Here is a 19,010-nt window from a genome sequence, read left to right on the forward strand (position 1 = left end):
CGTAACATACGGAACCAACACCTTCTTTATACATGCAATAGTTGGGGAAGATGTTCGCATATATTTTACATTTAAGAAGCGTTCCTAATATAGCGTTGATGATAAAGAAAATAGCAAAATGTGAAATGAAGCAGTGGAAAGGTATTGAGTGGATGGATGGATGGATGGATGGATGAATGAACATACCTGTGCATCGGAACTGGTTGAGGAATGCATACCCTTCATGACAGATACATATGAAGGAACCAATTGTGTTTTGACATTCTGTACTGATAGAATGACAGCTAGACGTGCCTTCGGCACACTCATCAATGTCTGCAATATACAACAGAATAAAATAGTGTATATAATCCCTCACACATACCAACAACCAAACAACGCGTCATTTCAGTATGATACATCCTGGTTCAAAATACTGTTTCTGTAACCTTGGCAAGAACATTTTGATGATAAGCATAGCCTAGATTTTAATTTCAGAACTTTTCTGACAATTTCTTATACCGTATTTATCCGGGTAAGAGCCCATGCCCGGGCAAACGCCCACCCCTCAATTTTGATATAATAAAGAAATTGAGGTCATCTCCGGGCATACGCCCAGGGGGTATCTCATCTAAATACTGGTGTCTGTGTGTTGTGGGGAACTTCACATTTATCCGCTTGTTAGGTTTTCTTTGTTCGTTAGATTTTATTAAAAAAATATTTTACTAAGTGTCGATTTAACATAACACGTATGGAGTGTTTGCAGGTAAACCTTTAACGTATAAGACCGCAAATTCCCGGTAATGTGTAGTCGCCTTGTACAAATATGATCAACATTCGTCGTTGATAATGCGAGTCGCGAACGAGCCAGTAGCCCGCCCAACGTGATCAATGTTAAGCGTACTTGAAACGCACTAGTAGAAATTGTCAATTTTGCTGGCAACATCAGATGAAAACCAAATTGTTTATTTTGCGTAGCGACATCAGGCAAAAACCTGATATGAATTTAACACCACCAATTTAACAGAGCGAATTACTGCAAATCCACACGGCGTGAAATACAAACTCAAAATCTAGGATCTGAACGATCACATTATTTTTCGCGATTCACACAAATTCAAACCATCAAATATTGCGTTTTACTAGTTTTAAAAATCCTTGGACGCAAATAGCCGCCGATATTTCGTGGAAGCCGAAACGAGACTCGTATTTGCCTTCTCGAATACTTCTCTTCTGTCGTCGTGTCCACTGTTCCAACCATGTTTTATTGAAGGAAGACTATCCAATTAAAAACACAAACTCTTCGTCGATAGAGGGCGTGATCGAACTATTATGACAGGTACACTGGCAAACACCACTGATTGACTGTGGTACATGTGACGCAATTATCCAATAGTATTTATCTTTGACAACTTACCTTCGCACGATGTCCCAGGGCCGCTATAACCAAGGTGACATACACAACTAAAACTGCCTTTGGTGTTGACACAATCTGCATTGTTGTCACAGTTATGTAAACCGTCCAAGCACTCGTTGATGTCATCGCAGACGTAGCCGTCACCTCGGAAACCATGCTTGCATTCACAGGTGAAACTACCAATGGTATTTGTACAGTCTGCATCGGCGGCGCAATTGTTGGTACCGTCCGTGCATTCGTCGATATCTAAAATTATTAACAACAAAATATGTTCATCGCGTCTATGAACTGTCGTGTTAATTAAGTTGTATTGTTCTGCGTTTTAATGTTCTGGGGATAAACTCTGCATATACAGAACGTGGTTCTAACTAAACTACTGGTATAGTGGAATCTTTCCGCGTATTTTCTCATACTGATCGTCAATAATCGTATACGATTCGGCTTGCGAATTGTTTCATTACGCGGTATTTTGAGCCGCCTTTGTAGAAATATTTGAGTTGCTCAGTCAAGTTCGCGTCTGTTTACAGACATATTTACATATTGGTAATTATCACACTTAGTTCATTAGCATATTACTAGCCAATTTCTGAATTTCAAACCTTTCAGGATTTTATTGTAAATTATCTTGAAATTCATTAATTATTCAGTTTCGAAAAAAAAATCGCAACTGTGAATACGACAACATTGTTGCCCTCGTTGTTATCTTCCCCAGCTTAGGTAGTTCCGATACGTCAGTGTATCACGTGATACATGTAAACCAATAAGAAAATGAATATTACCTTCACACACTTGCCCAGTTCCTTGGTAACCAACGTTGCAATGGCATCCTTGTACACCTTCGTAAAGGTCACAGAAGGCATCCTCGTGACAAACTATTGGGTAGCACCGAATGATACCCCCTAGCTCACAGATACATTCACTCTCGCAGTTTGGTTGACCAATAACGCCTCCAACCTGTAAACAGATGACGTATTAGCAATTGAGTCGAAGCATATAGACAATGCAGAATTTGATAGATCGAAAAAGGGCTAACAAGCTGCTTTCTGATTGGTCTGACTGTTAGGTTTTATGGCTCGGTAGCCAGCCAGGAACAATCTGGGCAATATTTTATGATATCCCAAGTTTGAAGATGATCGGTTATGAATCACCCGAGTTTATCGCTCATATATCTTTCACTTTATTAAAGCGGGGAGTCGTCACCTGCGCATGCGTTAGATGACCATAGCGTGTCATTGTTTACAAACAAGCGTCTACCTATGAGCCTTTGCGTTTTAGCGTGTGTTGTTATCGTTGCTTTGGACTAAATTCCGCGCGTGCGCAGGTGACGACCCTGCCGCTTTAACATTGCGTGCAAGGTCAGGGTGCGATTCATAAAATCGTATTCCTAGCAGACATCCTGTATTGGCACCCTGATATTTATTGATGTTCAAAGCGGGGGAGTCGTTACCTGCACATGACAGTGAGGCAGCCGACCATAGCGCGTCGGGGTTCACAAACAAGCGTCTACCCATAAGCCTTTGCGACTTTCAAGCGTGCGTTGTCATCATCGCTTAGGTGCGCATGCTCAGATGATGAGCCCTCTGCTTTACAGCAAATGATGAAAAAAATACATATTACACGTACCGAATGGTAAAATCCATTTTCATCTTCACAACCGCAGTCAAGGATATCCACACACTGGTCACCGTCTTCGTACATACCATCTGGACAGAAGCAGCCTTCTATGCACTCGGAGTTTACGCACTCCGTTTCTTTGCCACACGTGAGCGCACACGTACCGCATGAGTTGTAGGTCTTACCGTTCAGGCAGTTGATAGCTGGAAACCAAGTTATACTATAGCATGAACGACCCACACAAAACACAGCGATAAAGAGTTTCCATTTTCGACTTTATGAAATACTTTTGTTTCTATCCAGGAAAATGATTATTTTTATCAAATGAAATCATATTTATTAGGCCAGACTTTTATTATCCTTTGTTTCGCGAACCCACCGAATGAACAGGAGCCGAAAATTAAATAAAAATAAAATTTTATGTCAATGTAATTTCTCGCGCCCGCCAAATTGTAAGTGCAAACAATTACTAAAAAAAAAATATTTTTATCTTCATTTTTTTATCGCCCGCCGCATAACAAATCCAAGTTGCATTTTGGTGGGAGTATCATGATCAAAGCACCGAAGTCTCGCGCAGATGACAAACAAGGTTATACATGGAATAACATTTTATTTCATTTCTTCTCTCCGATCAATGATCTCACTTACAATTCTTTGAGAATAACACAAATCTAGTGGGGAAAAAATATTTTATTTTTTTTGCAGCCCTCCTCAAAAAAATTGCCTTATAAAAACCCAAGAAACAAGGAATAAAAAAGTCTGGCCTTAAAGTCATTAAAGTCACACATGAGGAATGGTCGAACACACGACTTAGTTTGTAATTTCATTCAACTTCTTTCAGTCATATTTCATGATAAACAAAGTGCAAACAATATAGAGAATATAGAAAATTATCCGTAATATTCTTGTGTAATCGATAATTATTGAATTTATTATTGATTTTCATATGAAACCCATTCCGTTATAGATTGTTCTAAATATATTTCCGAATTTCTTGTCAAAATAAGTTGTCTTTATTTTCGTGTCACAATTTTTTTTGAAACAGTCTCATAACTGCATGTATTGTAACGCATATCATTAGAATAATACATATTTTGTAATCCGAGATCTTTTTGTGTTTTTATGTACTATTAATGTCGGGTGTGTCGTCAAATAGTCTTAAAAATGAAGTTTACTATTGAGTAATAGACCTTAGATGCAAATGGCCGCCGAAATCTCGTAGGCTGCGAGAGAGTCACGAGATTTGTTTTTGTCCATCAAATAGTGTCCCATTCTCTTTCAACATTGTTTCTTTGAACTATGAAACCATATCATTTGGAGCAGTGAGACACAATTTATGGAACAAAAACAAGTCTTTGGGACTCTCGTCAATGAGATCTCGGGGCCATTTGCATCTGAGGTTTATTAGGTTTGCACGTGCCTGTGACCGCGCATGTCTCTTGTTGTTGATGATGTGCCATGCATGATTAATGTTCAAAGGAAACTGAACGTTGGTGGCATAGTCACGTGTGTACACATACTAAAACTCACTTCTGGTATTAATGTTATGCTAATACTTACCGCACATGCCAGGTTCTCTGTAGTCGGGCGGAGGCACGTTGGCATCGACACACTGGTCTGCGTACGCCTGGAATGCCTGGCAGTAAATATCCGGTATGGTATCGATATAGGCACACGAGTCGATGACGCAAGACTGGTAGTACTGTTCATATGGAATCGCTTCATGGCAATCAGCAAACGGACCTGATAAAACATTGAAAGATGAATAAATTGGTCATATTTCAGTCGTACGCTTTTCACTTGATGTTGCAGCATGGGAAATCCCAATTTCACACTAAAGGATCACTTCCGATTTTAGTATTGTTAGTTGAAAGAATGATGTGAATGGAGCTACGTGCACGTGGCGGAACGTTATATGTTGCTAAGACGTGAACCACTGTACCATATATTGTATGATTCTTGTGCCCATGCGTGCTTCAGTCGGGAAAACAGCACAAACTCAACTATGGGACAATAGACCATTTTCCGTTCACTGCGAGAATCACGCGTTATGAGTGAAATCGAACGTAAAAACATGACAAACAAAGGTCATAGCGTCGTAGTCGCGTCAAACATCGCGTGGGATTCGACAAGCGGGAAAGTATTTCGGGGACATTTCCATGCTTAATAATGTGTTGTTCACATTTGATGATAGGCAATTTCGATTAAGTAAGGGTATTCGGAAGCAACATTCCTCTGTCGAAGATCGGCCGGTCAATTTAAGCTACGAAATAAAGAAATTGTAGTTCAAAATCAAATCGTTCGATTTTTGCGGCAGACGTTCGACGCGCGTCTTTCATGCATCTCGCGAGATCTCGCAATTGTACGGAAAATCACCTATTCCGTACAATATGTAAAGATAATCCAGTTACGCTGCTTAGAAGAGTCTAAACAACTAGTCCAAAGTAGAGTTATTGATCGCTGTTCGTATCGCATGTGGTAACAAGTCGGTGAAAACGCCCGGATGTTCGCTCCCGAGAATATGCGCTGAATGCAGGGAAATAATGATACTGCGGATACAGGTTGTAGTAGGTTGCAACGGATTTAAATCTTCACGAATCCATTCAAACAATCAAATCAGATGACGAAACGAACAGCAATATTCGGGCATGTTGAAAATCATTGAAAACTGAATGTTACAAGATATTATTTGGAACTCTTCAAAATTCAGCACGTGAAATATTTCAAATAATTTACAATTTAACTCAATAAATCATCTCGTTTTGTAACGTTGTTGTTTGATTTTTTTATTTACACCTGAGCCGATAAAAGACACTTTGCTTACCGTCTAAATCTCTGATGAGTTCGCAACGATCGAGTACTTCCTGCGAAAAGCATTCCTCTGAATCGGGCTCTTCAACTTGCTGTACACACCCCACCGTAGATCTAGTCGACTGCCAGCTGTTGCCAAGCTCTACAGCATTGGAAGCCTGCAGTTGAAACATTAAAACGATGTTAGTTTGTCCAACGGATTCAATAAATAAAGTGATTCAGAATTAGTCAACTGTTAGTATTCGTTGGCATGCAGTGCAAAGGTTAAAGGGCGGTGGTCGTCGGGCTGCGTGCGTTCCAATTCCAAGTAAACAAACGAAGTAACGTTGTATCACATCGCTAGGGGGCCATATCGGATACTGGTCGCGATGCTACGACCACCATCCTTCCAAACACGTTACTGAAATTAGGAGCTGATTCCCTACAAAAGGGCATGTAAATTAACGTAATATATTTGTTTTCATTGCACGAGAAACCACAGCGTCTGTCTTGACGGCAGCTCAAACCATTATAACTATTATTGTAAAATAAGCAGCAGGGGAGGGCAATGAAAACCGGTAGATGGCACTGTTCAAATACACACTCATGTTTAAACTGTTCATATATAATCGTAACTGTAACGCCATAAGTTACAGCGTGCCGTAATATTGCGGTATTTTACGGGGTATTATCATCCTACCATATAAGGAAATCGGCCGATACTTCTGCTGTACTGTCTTCGTGTATACTTTGATGTATCCTCCTAATAACCTCATATTATCTCGCAACGAGATCTCGACACCCTATTGTGTCTTAAAAACTAATAGCGCAATTCAATTCATTAAATGGTTCACAAAATAATCCTGCGAGTCATTGATTTGACGAATTACAGAATGCAATTCTGACAAATTACAACTTACCCGTGTTCCATCCGGCATTGTGTAGTCATTTGGTTTGTTGCCGTCATAGTTTCCACATAGACCACACGTGGTGGTCTTATAGGTGTGTGGCAACCCTATTTCGGCAAGAGATGCGCCGTTCCATTTGACTCGCAATCCAAAATCGGTGATAAGAACCTGAGAAAAAAAAGATTAATCAGTAAAAAGCACATTTTATTTGCCGGAAAACTTTCTGTCTGTAAACTTGAGAATCCAGATTCGTCTGCTGTAGTTCGTCTGAAGCAACTAAATATTGAAAGTGAACTTCTACCTAGAATCGAATCCGATCACTAAAATGGGCGAATATGAAACTGTCATACTGGCCTCATATTATATACACTACAATGACCATTCATTTCTTATTGATTAATTTGTTTGTTTGTGTTTGTGATGTGAAAGTTTACTAACTGCACTATATTCATATATATATATATATATATCAATACGCGGTGATCATTCAGCACATAACACAGGTATGTGTGTATTATGACCCATCAAATAAAAAAGTCCCAAAAACGTCATAGTTTGTTTGTTTGGTGTGAAACCTTTGCCATAACTTACCACGGAATTGCCCATTCTTTTGATAGTGACGCCGCCAATCACATAGGGGAGCGTCACCGTCAGATTGTCCACTCTAACTTCATTGTCCTGCATCAGCGAAAATACCTGTTTTGAAAAAATATATACAACAGCTTAGGGGAGCTATTCAACGTTATGCAATACCTGATATTTATACAGTACTCCTTAGTCGGGTCGGTACTGATGATGTATGACACAACACAGTGCGTTTTTGCATCACTTGTTAATCGCATTCGCATCACCCATTCATCGCATTCGCATCACCTATTCATCGCATTCGCATCACCTATTCATCGCATTCGCATTACCTATTCATCGCATTCGCATCACCTATTCATCGCATTCGCATCAACTATTCACCGCATTCGCATCACCTATTCATCGCATTCGCATCACCCATTCATCGCATTTGCATCACCTATTCATCGCATTTGCATCACCCATTCATCGCATTCGCATCACCCATTCATCGCATTCGCATCACCCATTCATCGCATTCGCATCACCCATTCATCGCACTTCTTACTGCACGCATGGGAAGAGGGTAAGAAATGTCTTGTTCAGCTGTGGTAATTTAGAGAGGGCGAATGTCTGATTCATTCATGGTGATCTTATGTTAATTTTGTTTTTGAACAAATGATTTCGCAAACATTTGCGATTGCAGACATTATGCGAATACTTGTCAACACTAATTATTGTTAATACAGTACGATGAGTACTACTCACGAGCTGTATCGACGAATAGTTGTCATAGAGATCAAAGTTCGACGAGCCCCATTGCGCATGGTAAATGTGCAAAATGTTTGACAACATTGCCAGACTATGGAGAGGATCCACGAAATAACGAAAAGTAACCAGGTCATGTTATGCTTTTTTCCCCAAAATAAGTGTTACAAACTTTAGTTTTATCAGCAAAAATGTGATATGGTCAAGTGTTATTCATTTTCAGGTTTTTCTTGGGCAACAAGTTTACATATGTGGTAGCCACGACAACCAGATCAATTTTCGTGTCTTGAAAAAGCAATTTGCAATTAAAACTCACATTCCCATAGACTGTAACGTAGACTTCTTTAGTCGATGACACTTGCTCGCCGTGCTTTATTTCACCTTCGTTCATGGTCTCAACCAGATACGCTGGACCGAAGTCTGTACAGTTTTTCACCAAAGTATACGTACATGCGCCCATGAAGTTGAAGAATTTCTTGTCGAAGGTGAAGTAGTGGGGATCCCCAAAACTGTAGCACAGTCCGTATTCTGAAAAAAATAAGATTGTTATTAGCATTTAGTAATTCGAACGAGATGCAAATTCATTTGCATCATACAGATCGCACCATTCAAATATGGCCGCCGAGATCTCGTTGTGCTACGTAATCTTAGCGTTCGGATCGAGAAAATTTAACACTGCGATAAAGATTTCGACATTTTCGACATTGTGAAATTCGTTCGTTGTTTGGGAGAAAAAAAACATTGAAAAAACTGATTTTGACAAGATAATTCCGAAATTTATTTTAAAAATAATTCATAACGAAATGTATTCCCTATGCACCCATAACTCATTTTCATAATTACCGATTACACAAGAATATTACAGAAAAAGATAATTTGCTAAATTCCCTATATTTTTGCCTTTTATTTGTCTTGAATTATGACTAAAAAAAGCTGATAGAAATTACTCGTGTATGAACAATAACTTTGATAAATATGATTTTACTTAAAAATACTGTAATTTCTGCATGAAAGCGAAAGATATCATCAAACTTCAGAATTTTTAAACGAGCTCAAAGATAACTTGTTTGTGATTTGAAGATCTGTTGAATGATTCATTCAAGGCGTAAGGCAAATGAGTAATACACAGTGGAAAGACTAGAAATTTTAAATGAACTTGAATTGTTTAAAAATCTCAAAGGTTTCCCATACTTCAGAATAGACCATTTTTCGTACACTGCGAGAATCACGCGTTATGCGTGAAATCGAACGTAAAAACAGGACAAACAAAGGTCATAGCGTCGTAGTGGCGTCAAACATCGCGTGGGATTCGACAAACGCGAAAGTATTTCGGGGACATTTCCATGCTTAATAATGTGCTGTCCACATTTGATGATAGGCAATTTCGATTAAGTGAGGGTATTCGGAAGCAATATTGCTCTGTCGAAGATCGGCCGGTCGGTGTGAGCTACGAAATAAAGAAATTCGAGTTCAAAATCAAATCGTTCGATTTTTGCGGCAGACGTTCGACGCGCGTCTTTCATGCATCTCGCGAGATCTCGCAATTGTACGGAAAATCACCTATTGATCAGACACTCACCAATGCATGTTCGTCCATTACCCTTGAATCCCTTGTTGCATTTGCAATTAAAACTCCCTCTTGTGTTCATACATTGTGCATTTTCATCGCAGTCATTCAACTCGCTGTTGGCACACTCGTCAATGTCTGAGAGAAAAAAATAGAAATAATTAAAATCTCATGATTGTATCTCGCAACTTCTCGCACAATATAAAAGTTCTCGCAAATTCTCGCGTAATGTAATACTAGTAGTTCTAACACAATATAACAGTTATCGCAAATTTTCGCACATTGTGACGGTTCTCGCACGATATAAAAGTTCTCGCAAATTCTCGCGTAATGTAATAGTTCTCGCACAATATAACAGTTATCACAAAATCTCGCACATTGTGATGGTTCTCGCACGATATAAAAGTTATCGCAAATTCTCGCGTAATGTCATAGTTCTCGCACAACATAACAGTTATCGCAAATTCTCGCACATTGTGACGGTTCTCGCACGATATAAACGTTCTCGCAAATTCTCGCACATTGTGATGGTTCTCTCACGATATAAAAGTTATCGCAAATTCTCGCGTAATGTCATAGTTCTCGCACAATATAACAGCTATCGCAAAATCTGGCACATTATGATGGTTCTCGCACAGTATAAAAGTTATCGCAAAATCTCGCGTAATGTAATACCAGTAGTTCTAACACAATATAACTGTTATCGCAAAATCTCGCACATTGTGATGGTTCTCGCACAATATAAAAGTTCTCGCAAATTCTCGCGTAATGTAATGGTTCTCGCACAATATAACTGTTATCGCAAAATCTCGCACATCATTGTGATGGTTCAAGTTCTCTCACGATATAAAAGTTCTTGCAAATTCTCGCGTAATGTAATAGTTATCGCACAACATAACAGTTATCGCAAAATCTCGCACATTGTGATGGTTCTTGCACGATATAAAAGTTCTCGCAATTTTTCATGTAATGTAATAGTTCTTGCGCAATATCAGTAATCGCAAAATCTCGCACATTGTGATGGTTCTCGCACGATATAAAAGTTCTCGCAATTTTTCGCGTAATGTCATAGTTCCCGTACAATATAACAGTATCGCAAATTCTCGCACATTGTGATGGTTCTCGCACGATATAAAAGTTCTCGCAAATTCTCGCGTAATGTAATAGTTCTCGCGCAACATAACAGTTATCGCAAAATCTCGCACATTGTGATGGTTTACCCACGATATAAAAGTTCTCGCAATTTTTCACGTAATGTCATAGTTCTTGCGCAATATCAGTTATCGCAAAATTTCGCACATTGTGATGGTTCTCGCACGATATAAAAGTTCTCGCAATTTTTCGCGTAATGTCATAGTTCCCGTACAATATAACAGTATCGCAAATTCTCGCACATTGTGATGGTTCTCGCACGATATAAAAGTTCTCGCAAATTCTCGCGTAAATGTAATAGTTCTTGCACTGCATAACAGTTCTCGCTAATCGCCACAGACTGCGATAGCTCTCGCACCTGCCCGCACGTACAGTGTTAGAATTCTCACAAATTCTCGAACGATCTGGCTGGTTACACAACTGAGCATTCTCTCACGTACATTTTGGTAGTATTCGCAACTTCTTGCACAAAGTAATAACCGTCACAGTGACAGTTATCATAATCTCGCTCACGCACGGTATGATAGTATTCGAAACTTCGCGAGAGTATGATGTTTCCCTTGGCTTTGTATGTGAAAGTACTGTAAAATTCTCGCACAGTGAGATAACTCTCACAGCATGTATCAAAGTGTGATAAATTCTGGCAGTTTTGTGCGCAAGATATCAGCGTGCAATACCTGTACAGCTAGCCACTCTTTTTGATGAATTAGTTTCTTTTGGGGAATTAGTTTCTTTGTGATGGTCTTCCTTCACAAATCAATTTTCATAAGCGAGACTTAGTGGTGTTTTTTTGGAGACATCGTTGTAGTTTAAAACTTTTAACGCGTTGATGTTTTCATCCTTTGTCGCGTCCAATTTGTGTTATATCGTTGATATCGAGTTGTAAGTCTCCGGATTGCCAGCGGGTTTTCCGTTAGTGAATAAATTCTGAGTTTTCATTAAGTCGTTCTTCTGTGGTGATTGGTGCTGATTGTGTAGCAGATAATTTTGCATACTATATTTCGTTACATTTCCATATCCGCAACGTATCGTCCCCCACATTTTGGACAACTAAAATGCTTAAAATCATTCTGACTGCCGAAATAAGTAATTTTGCCATATGTATCAGCACAGACTGGGATTTGCATACTGGAATATGGTCGCAATATGTCCCAGTTTACACCCGGAACCGCAGCTGGCTTACTACGCGAGAGATACACCAAAACAGATAAAAGCTACCAGTTCAAGGTTTTACGATCTCCGTCGGTTTTGCGCGAAATAAACACACATTGTTGATTTGTAATTTGTGAATACATGTCTATTTTGAAGCAATTATAAAGAAATCCGCAAAAGTTAGCAAAATGTCCATGGTCAAGATGTAGACAAAAACAAAAAAAAGTTTGAAATTATTACCATCACAGACTCGTCCGTTGCCAAGGTAACCATCAGGGCAGTGACAAATAAATGATCCTTCGGTGTTTTCACAAGTGGCGATAGTTGGGCACCACTCTGCTTCCAAACACTCGTCAATATCTGTAAAAATCATTATCATAGTTATATATTTTATTTACTGGATCGAGTAGATTGAACAATATTTTGTTAGCGGTGACGTAAAAGTTCAAGTTATAGTAATAATAGTAAACAGAATAATGATAATCATAATTGTAATGAAAATAATCTGGTGCGAGGCACGGAAGTAGTTTCCTTAAACTAATCTCAGACAACTGATAATATATTAGTTATCTGAGAATTATTCGAACACGTTCCCGTTTCCCTGAACATGATTACTTGTGCAATATTTGCATTTCTGTTCACTCATGCATTGTATATATTTGCAATAACAAGCCCAAGGGTGTGAACTTCGTTTGTCACACCCATAATGCATTGCGCATATAGGCATACTACAAGATGATTGGTGATGTCAAAGTGCATACATGTGACGTAACATCTCAGTAGTGTAATCTTGAATCGTTTTAAGCTGTTCATTAACTATGGATAGTTTCACAGGTAGTTCAAGTTGATTTACAAGCTTAGATTTGGAATGTGAAGCATGAAATCGAGTATACAATAAGATTATATTCGCACCTTTTTTTAAGATTATTTGGACAGCTAAACGATAGCTAATAGCTAGCTATTATCAATTACGAAAACAGACTTTTGAACTTCTACAGATCTGAATAAATATGGCTACACTGGAAATATTACTGAACTTTATTGCAGAACATTAGGTTCAACAGTAAATACAAATGATACTAATATAAAACACTCTGACTATGGCTTAATGTGCATATAAATGGTCACATATTCCGTAGGTTACATTGAATGTAATTTTAAAGTAGGTATTAACTACTCAACATTTGAAGAAATTGATATTAACTAACTATATTTGAATGCATGCACACCAAGTCTATAAGAGGGAAATTACCAATATATTTTGTCGTTTTTAAGTCAATATACTGTATTCTTGAGGCCAATTTCGAATTATTAGCATTTCAGTAATTTTCTTATATGATTTTAGAATCAACATACAATAAGTATCCATATTATTCTCTCATCATAATTTGAAAAACAAATGGTTAAAAGAAGTGTTGTTCATTCAGTGCTCAACTGAGGTTGTCATGAAAAGAGATACATGTGTTTTCAAGTTATTTTCATTCATAATTATTTCTTAATAAATATTTAATTAATATAATCTACAAAATAAAACTGTTATAAAACCTAATATTGCACATTCTGTACACGATGTGTGCAATGTTCATAGCAGTTTACAAAGATGTGTTCTGCTTGTATAAACCAGGTGGGCTTACCTTGGCATTCTCTTCCGTTTCCGGTGAAACCGTCATTGCAGACACAGTCGTACAGAGATGGTGTGTCCACGCATGTTGCATGCGTATGACAATCAGAGACCCCCAGCTCACACTCGTTCAAATCTGCAACACAAAATCGAAACGTCGACTGTAAACTAAAATTATCTCTATACAACGCTGTGGGTACGGGGCGTCACATGATACTAAACAGCAACCGGGGATGCAGCATCTTCCGCCGGCGGGGCTGCATCATTGCTTCAAATGAGGAATGCAATTTAAATGACTGCCTAAAACATTCTTTTTATTGCTGTTTTTGTCAACTTTTAAGAAAGAATTAACTTTAAATCGTTTCTAACTTTTCCAACAAATTTATGTCACAATTCTATATATATATATATATATATATATATATATATATATATATATATATATATATATATATATATATATATATATATATATATATATATATATATATATATATATATATATTCATGATTGCATAAATTGGACAACTAAAATGCTTAAAATCATTCTGACTGCCGAAATGTATCAGCACAGATTGTGATTTGCATACTGGAATACGGTCGCAATATGTCCTAGTTTACACCCGGAACCGCAGTTGGCTTACTCCGCAAGAGATACACCAAAACAGATAAAAGCTACCAGTTCAAGTTTTTACGAACTCTTTCGGTTTTGCACGATGAAATATCCAACAAAATGATATAAAAAATGTTCAAAACTACTCATTTTAAGTTATCCTCATTATCGTATTAATGATAGATGTAAACTAGTAACATTTTTGTGAAAATTTTAAAATCACTTCAAGTGAAAGGTAAAAGAGTCCAAAATAAAAATGACAAACAACACATATAAAGCAAACGTTTTAGACAATTCCTGTCTCAAAAGTGTCTTCCAATAAAAAAACTTACTGTAGGTTTGAGGCTTTGCACAAAATAGAGGCCCAACTCGGACGGTACCCTGGCTTGTTGCGCTAAACTGCACAGTTGTCAACGGTAGATGTTGCTCTAGATGAAGAAGCCCACCATCAGCCCTCCATGTACCATCCGTGAGTTCACAATTACACTCTCTGGAGAGTAAGAATAAAGATTTGTAGCAAAATATTTCAAGTTGATAAGCAGATGTATTGGTAGATTATTCAATTTTACAACAAAGCACCATCGCGTAGAAGAATTAAAAACATTTAAATCCTATTTTAGAAAAGACAGCTTCGAAAGTGAAACAAAAGCAAAAAAACACTAACCTGTATTGTCTTGTTTCCAAGTCATCCGTACCACCGCATTTTGTTTGTCTTCCACATGCGCATTCTTTTTCCACTTCGTCTCCTCTACCACCACCCCAATACTGGTAGACTTTACCATCCATGTCAGTCCATGAGTTGTCAAACTAAAGAACAGTAAAAACAAAATTATTATTTGAAAACAAAATTTCCTCGCAAAATGGCTGCTTAGATTCCGAGAACGAGAAAGTCATGCGAATAGATTTTTGCCTCTGCTAGCACACACATGGATTAAGTAAGGAAATGTAAACCGCATAATTCTCTCTGAAAAAAACAGCACCCAGTTGGAGCGTTTCTCCCTCTCCAAATCCCAGTATTTTCCGAATATTAGTTAATGTTTGTATATGCGTTTATTTGTCTCATCTTGGATGAGGGAAGTAATACTTACAGAGCCATCCGCAAGACATTCTACTTTCACGGCAAGGTAACAACTCTCTGACCGTTCTACCAAGGCCCGGACTTGTTCGTGGGTCGCTTGTAGGTAGTTGACTGTGATTGAATCCTGGATAGGTACTGGGGTCTCTAAATCGGTGTGAATAATAGTCACCCCTAGGAAAAAGAAGAAAAATGTAAACAAATTGACGTGGATACCCACACTAAACTGGACGACTACATATATTTAAAACGCGGCTCCGCAATCCCAGGGATTGCACCACCAGTGCGTCATGGGAAATGTAATTTGCATGGTCTGCCCAGTTGTTTACTTGGTACACAGCTGTTATCTACCTACTAGCTGTTCATATGCTTTTCATATGCTGATGTATCCATATTGCATAATGCTTTGTCTAATTAGATGTACCTATGCAAGAGACGTTTCTCACACAAAAACGACGGATTCGGCTATAGAATCACGTAAACGTGATTTTTAAGCCATGCATCCCCAACAACAAGTATATTATGATCGTATATCCGACCAAATGGCAACGCACACGTTATATTTTTAAATATAAGACCCATGAGAGCCGGATCTTAGAAACTAAGTAATCCTTTGTAAGTAATGTCCTGCAGCTACACGTGGATAACATATAGTACATAAATATTTAAACAGAGTTGTGAGCAAATGTAATTAGAATGAGGAGTTGGAAGTTGGAAGTCGGGCAGGCAACTCAGTTAAATAAAGTTGTTTATTTGTGAATTACGTTTCCTTTGGATCGAACCTAGTATATGTGCAGGCGAGACGAAGTCGGTACACTCTACATTCCGTTCTTAGCACATAATGATGGAGATCCCGGGTTTCGACTGCGCAAAATTATCTATCATTAGGTTTAGCAGTTTCAGCAAGTAGTAAACTTGACTTTGACGGCTACATTTTGACTGCTAGATATAAAATAAGCTATCACAATAAAGTTCTATGTGTTGCTCGGCTTTACCTTTACTTACCTTTGTATGAAAGTAGTTGTCTATTAACCTGGTCTGCTGTTCTTGCGCATATACGCACTGAACTGGGATTCATATCCCGTACATTTGGTCTAGACATTGATAAATTGAAAACGCACTCAACACATTTCACATGAACCAACTCAGATACATGTCTGTTAGATTTGATTACCTTTTTCAGGGATGATGTTATTCATACTACAGTATGCCAAGAATGGATCAAGGTTCTTATCTGGGTGGATGAGTCCTTCACCCTCTTTGTAAATACCCAATTGGAAAGCTTCTTGACAATCATGTGGGATTCCTGAAATAATACATAGACATTAACATTGTGTAATTATATGTAGAGTGATGTAATAGTACGAATACGAAAATAACAACAATTAAAGCCGCAAGCGGCGTCACCGGGGCCCAAGCTGATAAGATTCTGTTTCATAATTAATGAGGTCACATGTTAGACAATCAGCTGCAGGTAGATTGTATTATCAGTAACATGAGGTCGAAATGAAGTTGGTACCATGTATTTACCTGGTTTGGTTATCGAAATATGGTTTTCAGGATATATAATGAGCCATGTTCTTATGCACAATAATGAGATTACATAATCACATATAGCCATTTCTAATGCCAGTTACATCTTTCATTCAATGTCTTCATAATGACACGAGTTACATGTCCTGCTCTGCAACTGTGTTTTAGATATGACTGCTTTGCATATTAATGAGTTCACATGACCATATATGGTTATCTGTTATTTTAATCAAATCTCTTGTTCACTGTTGTCATAATGACACAGGATTCATCTTCCTAACTGCAACAGTGTTTGAGATATAACGATTACGCATATTAATGAGCTCACGTGACTATATATGGTCATCTGTTATTTTAATCAAATCTCTTGTTCAATGTTGTCATAATAACACAGGATTCCACTTCCTAACTGCAACAGTGTTTGAGATATGACAGTTATGCATATTAATGAGCTCACATGACCATATATGGTCATTTGTTATTTTAATCGAATCTCTTGTTCAAGGTTGTCATAATAACACAGGATTCATCATCCTAACTACAACAGTGCTTGAGTTATAACAGTTATGCATATTAATGAGGTTAGAAGCCCCCACCCCATGGGTGCCCAGCCACGTGGCCTAACAGTGTGCTATTGGGACAAAATGATGCATCTGATGACACAAATGCACATACAAAATTTGAAAGAAATCAGACTAATACAAAACATGTAGTTGCATAATTTCTATTTTCACAAAATCCAAGATGGCGGCCAAACCACGTGACTGATCAAAATAATATTATTTTTCTCGTATGCAGCTAACGCCAGGCATGGTAAATATAAAAACATCTAGTAGATTGGTTGAATCGTCTCTGAGAAACAAATACCCAAACTTTTGGTCAATTTTGCTTAAAGTCCAAAATGGCGGCCAAACCATGTGACTGATCTGAAATTTTTTTTAGGTTTCTGAAAGGGCTTGATACACAGATGCCATGAAGCAAAATTGAAAATATTCCCTCAAGTGTTGCCAGAGTAAAAAACTACTTCCTGTTTAGAAGAAATCCAAAATGGTGGCCAAACCACGTGACCAATCGTAAACATTTTTTCAAACATAAATGGGATTCATATGTAGAAGCTAAATACTACATATGAGAGCATTCTGCTTGGTGGTTCTGAAGAAGAAGATTTTCAAGTGTTTTTTGCCGTTTTTAGGAAAAACAAAATGGCGGGAAAAGTCACATGACCGCTAAAGTTTTTATTGCTGATATTTATTACACATGAGTTGTACTATATACCATAAAAAAATCTAGACGCCTAGACCCTCAGAAAGTGGTCAAACAGCCACTTCCGGTTTTATTTCAATCCAATATGGCTGCCAAACTAATTGGCCAATCGAAATTCTGAAAGCATGTTGCACCAGTTCACATTAGGGACTATCAGTATAGAGCATTATCAGACCATTCCGTTCAGCGGTTTTCTCAAACGGCTTGACGAAAGAAGTTGTGGAAGAAAGAAGATGATTTTTAAAACAATCATTTATTCATCAATAACTTAGTTACATATTTACATGTAGTACATTATTTCAAAATTTCATAAAATCGAACAATGTGACTGTACAATATTGGAAAATTATAATAAATGTTACAATAAACTAGTTTAGATTCCACTAAAAAGTACATTTATTAAAATGTTACAGTCTCATTAAAAAGTTATATTGATTTATATTAAAAAGTTCATGTAATTTCTTTTGCGATTACCAGTTGTCCGTTGGTGACAGAAGCAATGGCATCGTTCATACCCCAGAGACTTATAAATACATCTATGCTGGACCTTGAGTAGTAGAGGTATTCTCCAGTGATCCTTGACCGCAATCTTGCTTTGTAGAGCCGAGTCACATCCGTAGGTGTATCTTCGTTAAGTGCATTCTGACGAGTCATATGAATGGCTAGTTTAGCAGATGTCATAATGTAATTCATTATGTATTCGACTTTTCGTCCATAGTTTTTTCCAAGCTGGGGTGGCCCAAGAATGAACCACCAGTAGGGCAAAACAAACTCATAGCCAACTAGTTTTTGACATATTTTCTGGACTAGCTCAAATAGAGGTAGCAGACGAGGACATTGTAGAAAAATATGTAAAAGATCGTCTTTGTCATGACAGAAGACACAGTCAGAGTTGGGACGATAGTTGCAAGATCTTAAAAATTCGCCAGTAGCATAGGCACCATGCAGGATACGCCATTGGAGATCACCCTCTATTTTTGGTGTTGGGGAG

At 37.9% G+C, this 19,010-nt stretch overlaps 1 protein-coding gene across 1 annotated transcript in view; it reads right to left on the reverse strand.

Moving 5' to 3' along the window:
• Positions 1 to 19,010, reverse strand: part of LOC100371363 (uncharacterized) — a 181,857-nt gene that overhangs the window by 55,988 nt on the left and 106,859 nt on the right. Inside the window, exons 35-50 of the mRNA XM_085494385.1 lie at positions 16,398 to 16,529; positions 15,237 to 15,397; positions 14,813 to 14,955; positions 14,481 to 14,638; positions 13,549 to 13,671; positions 12,155 to 12,274; positions 9,623 to 9,748; positions 8,360 to 8,571; positions 7,300 to 7,404; positions 6,721 to 6,876; positions 5,835 to 5,979; positions 4,571 to 4,753; positions 3,020 to 3,213; positions 2,176 to 2,350; positions 1,397 to 1,642; positions 187 to 315 (exon numbers count right to left, since the gene is read on the reverse strand). Of these exons, the coding sequence (XP_085350511.1) occupies positions 187 to 315; positions 1,397 to 1,642; positions 2,176 to 2,350; positions 3,020 to 3,213; positions 4,571 to 4,753; positions 5,835 to 5,979; positions 6,721 to 6,876; positions 7,300 to 7,404; positions 8,360 to 8,571; positions 9,623 to 9,748; positions 12,155 to 12,274; positions 13,549 to 13,671; positions 14,481 to 14,638; positions 14,813 to 14,955; positions 15,237 to 15,397; positions 16,398 to 16,529 (2,508 nt within the window). The remainder of the gene's footprint in view (positions 1 to 186; positions 316 to 1,396; positions 1,643 to 2,175; positions 2,351 to 3,019; positions 3,214 to 4,570; positions 4,754 to 5,834; positions 5,980 to 6,720; positions 6,877 to 7,299; positions 7,405 to 8,359; positions 8,572 to 9,622; positions 9,749 to 12,154; positions 12,275 to 13,548; positions 13,672 to 14,480; positions 14,639 to 14,812; positions 14,956 to 15,236; positions 15,398 to 16,397; positions 16,530 to 19,010) is intronic.

This window comes from Saccoglossus kowalevskii, chromosome 20 (assembly GCF_978046115.1).
Source record: "Saccoglossus kowalevskii chromosome 20, keSacKowa6.1, whole genome shotgun sequence".
NCBI classification, from domain to species: domain Eukaryota; kingdom Metazoa; phylum Hemichordata; class Enteropneusta; family Harrimaniidae; genus Saccoglossus; species Saccoglossus kowalevskii.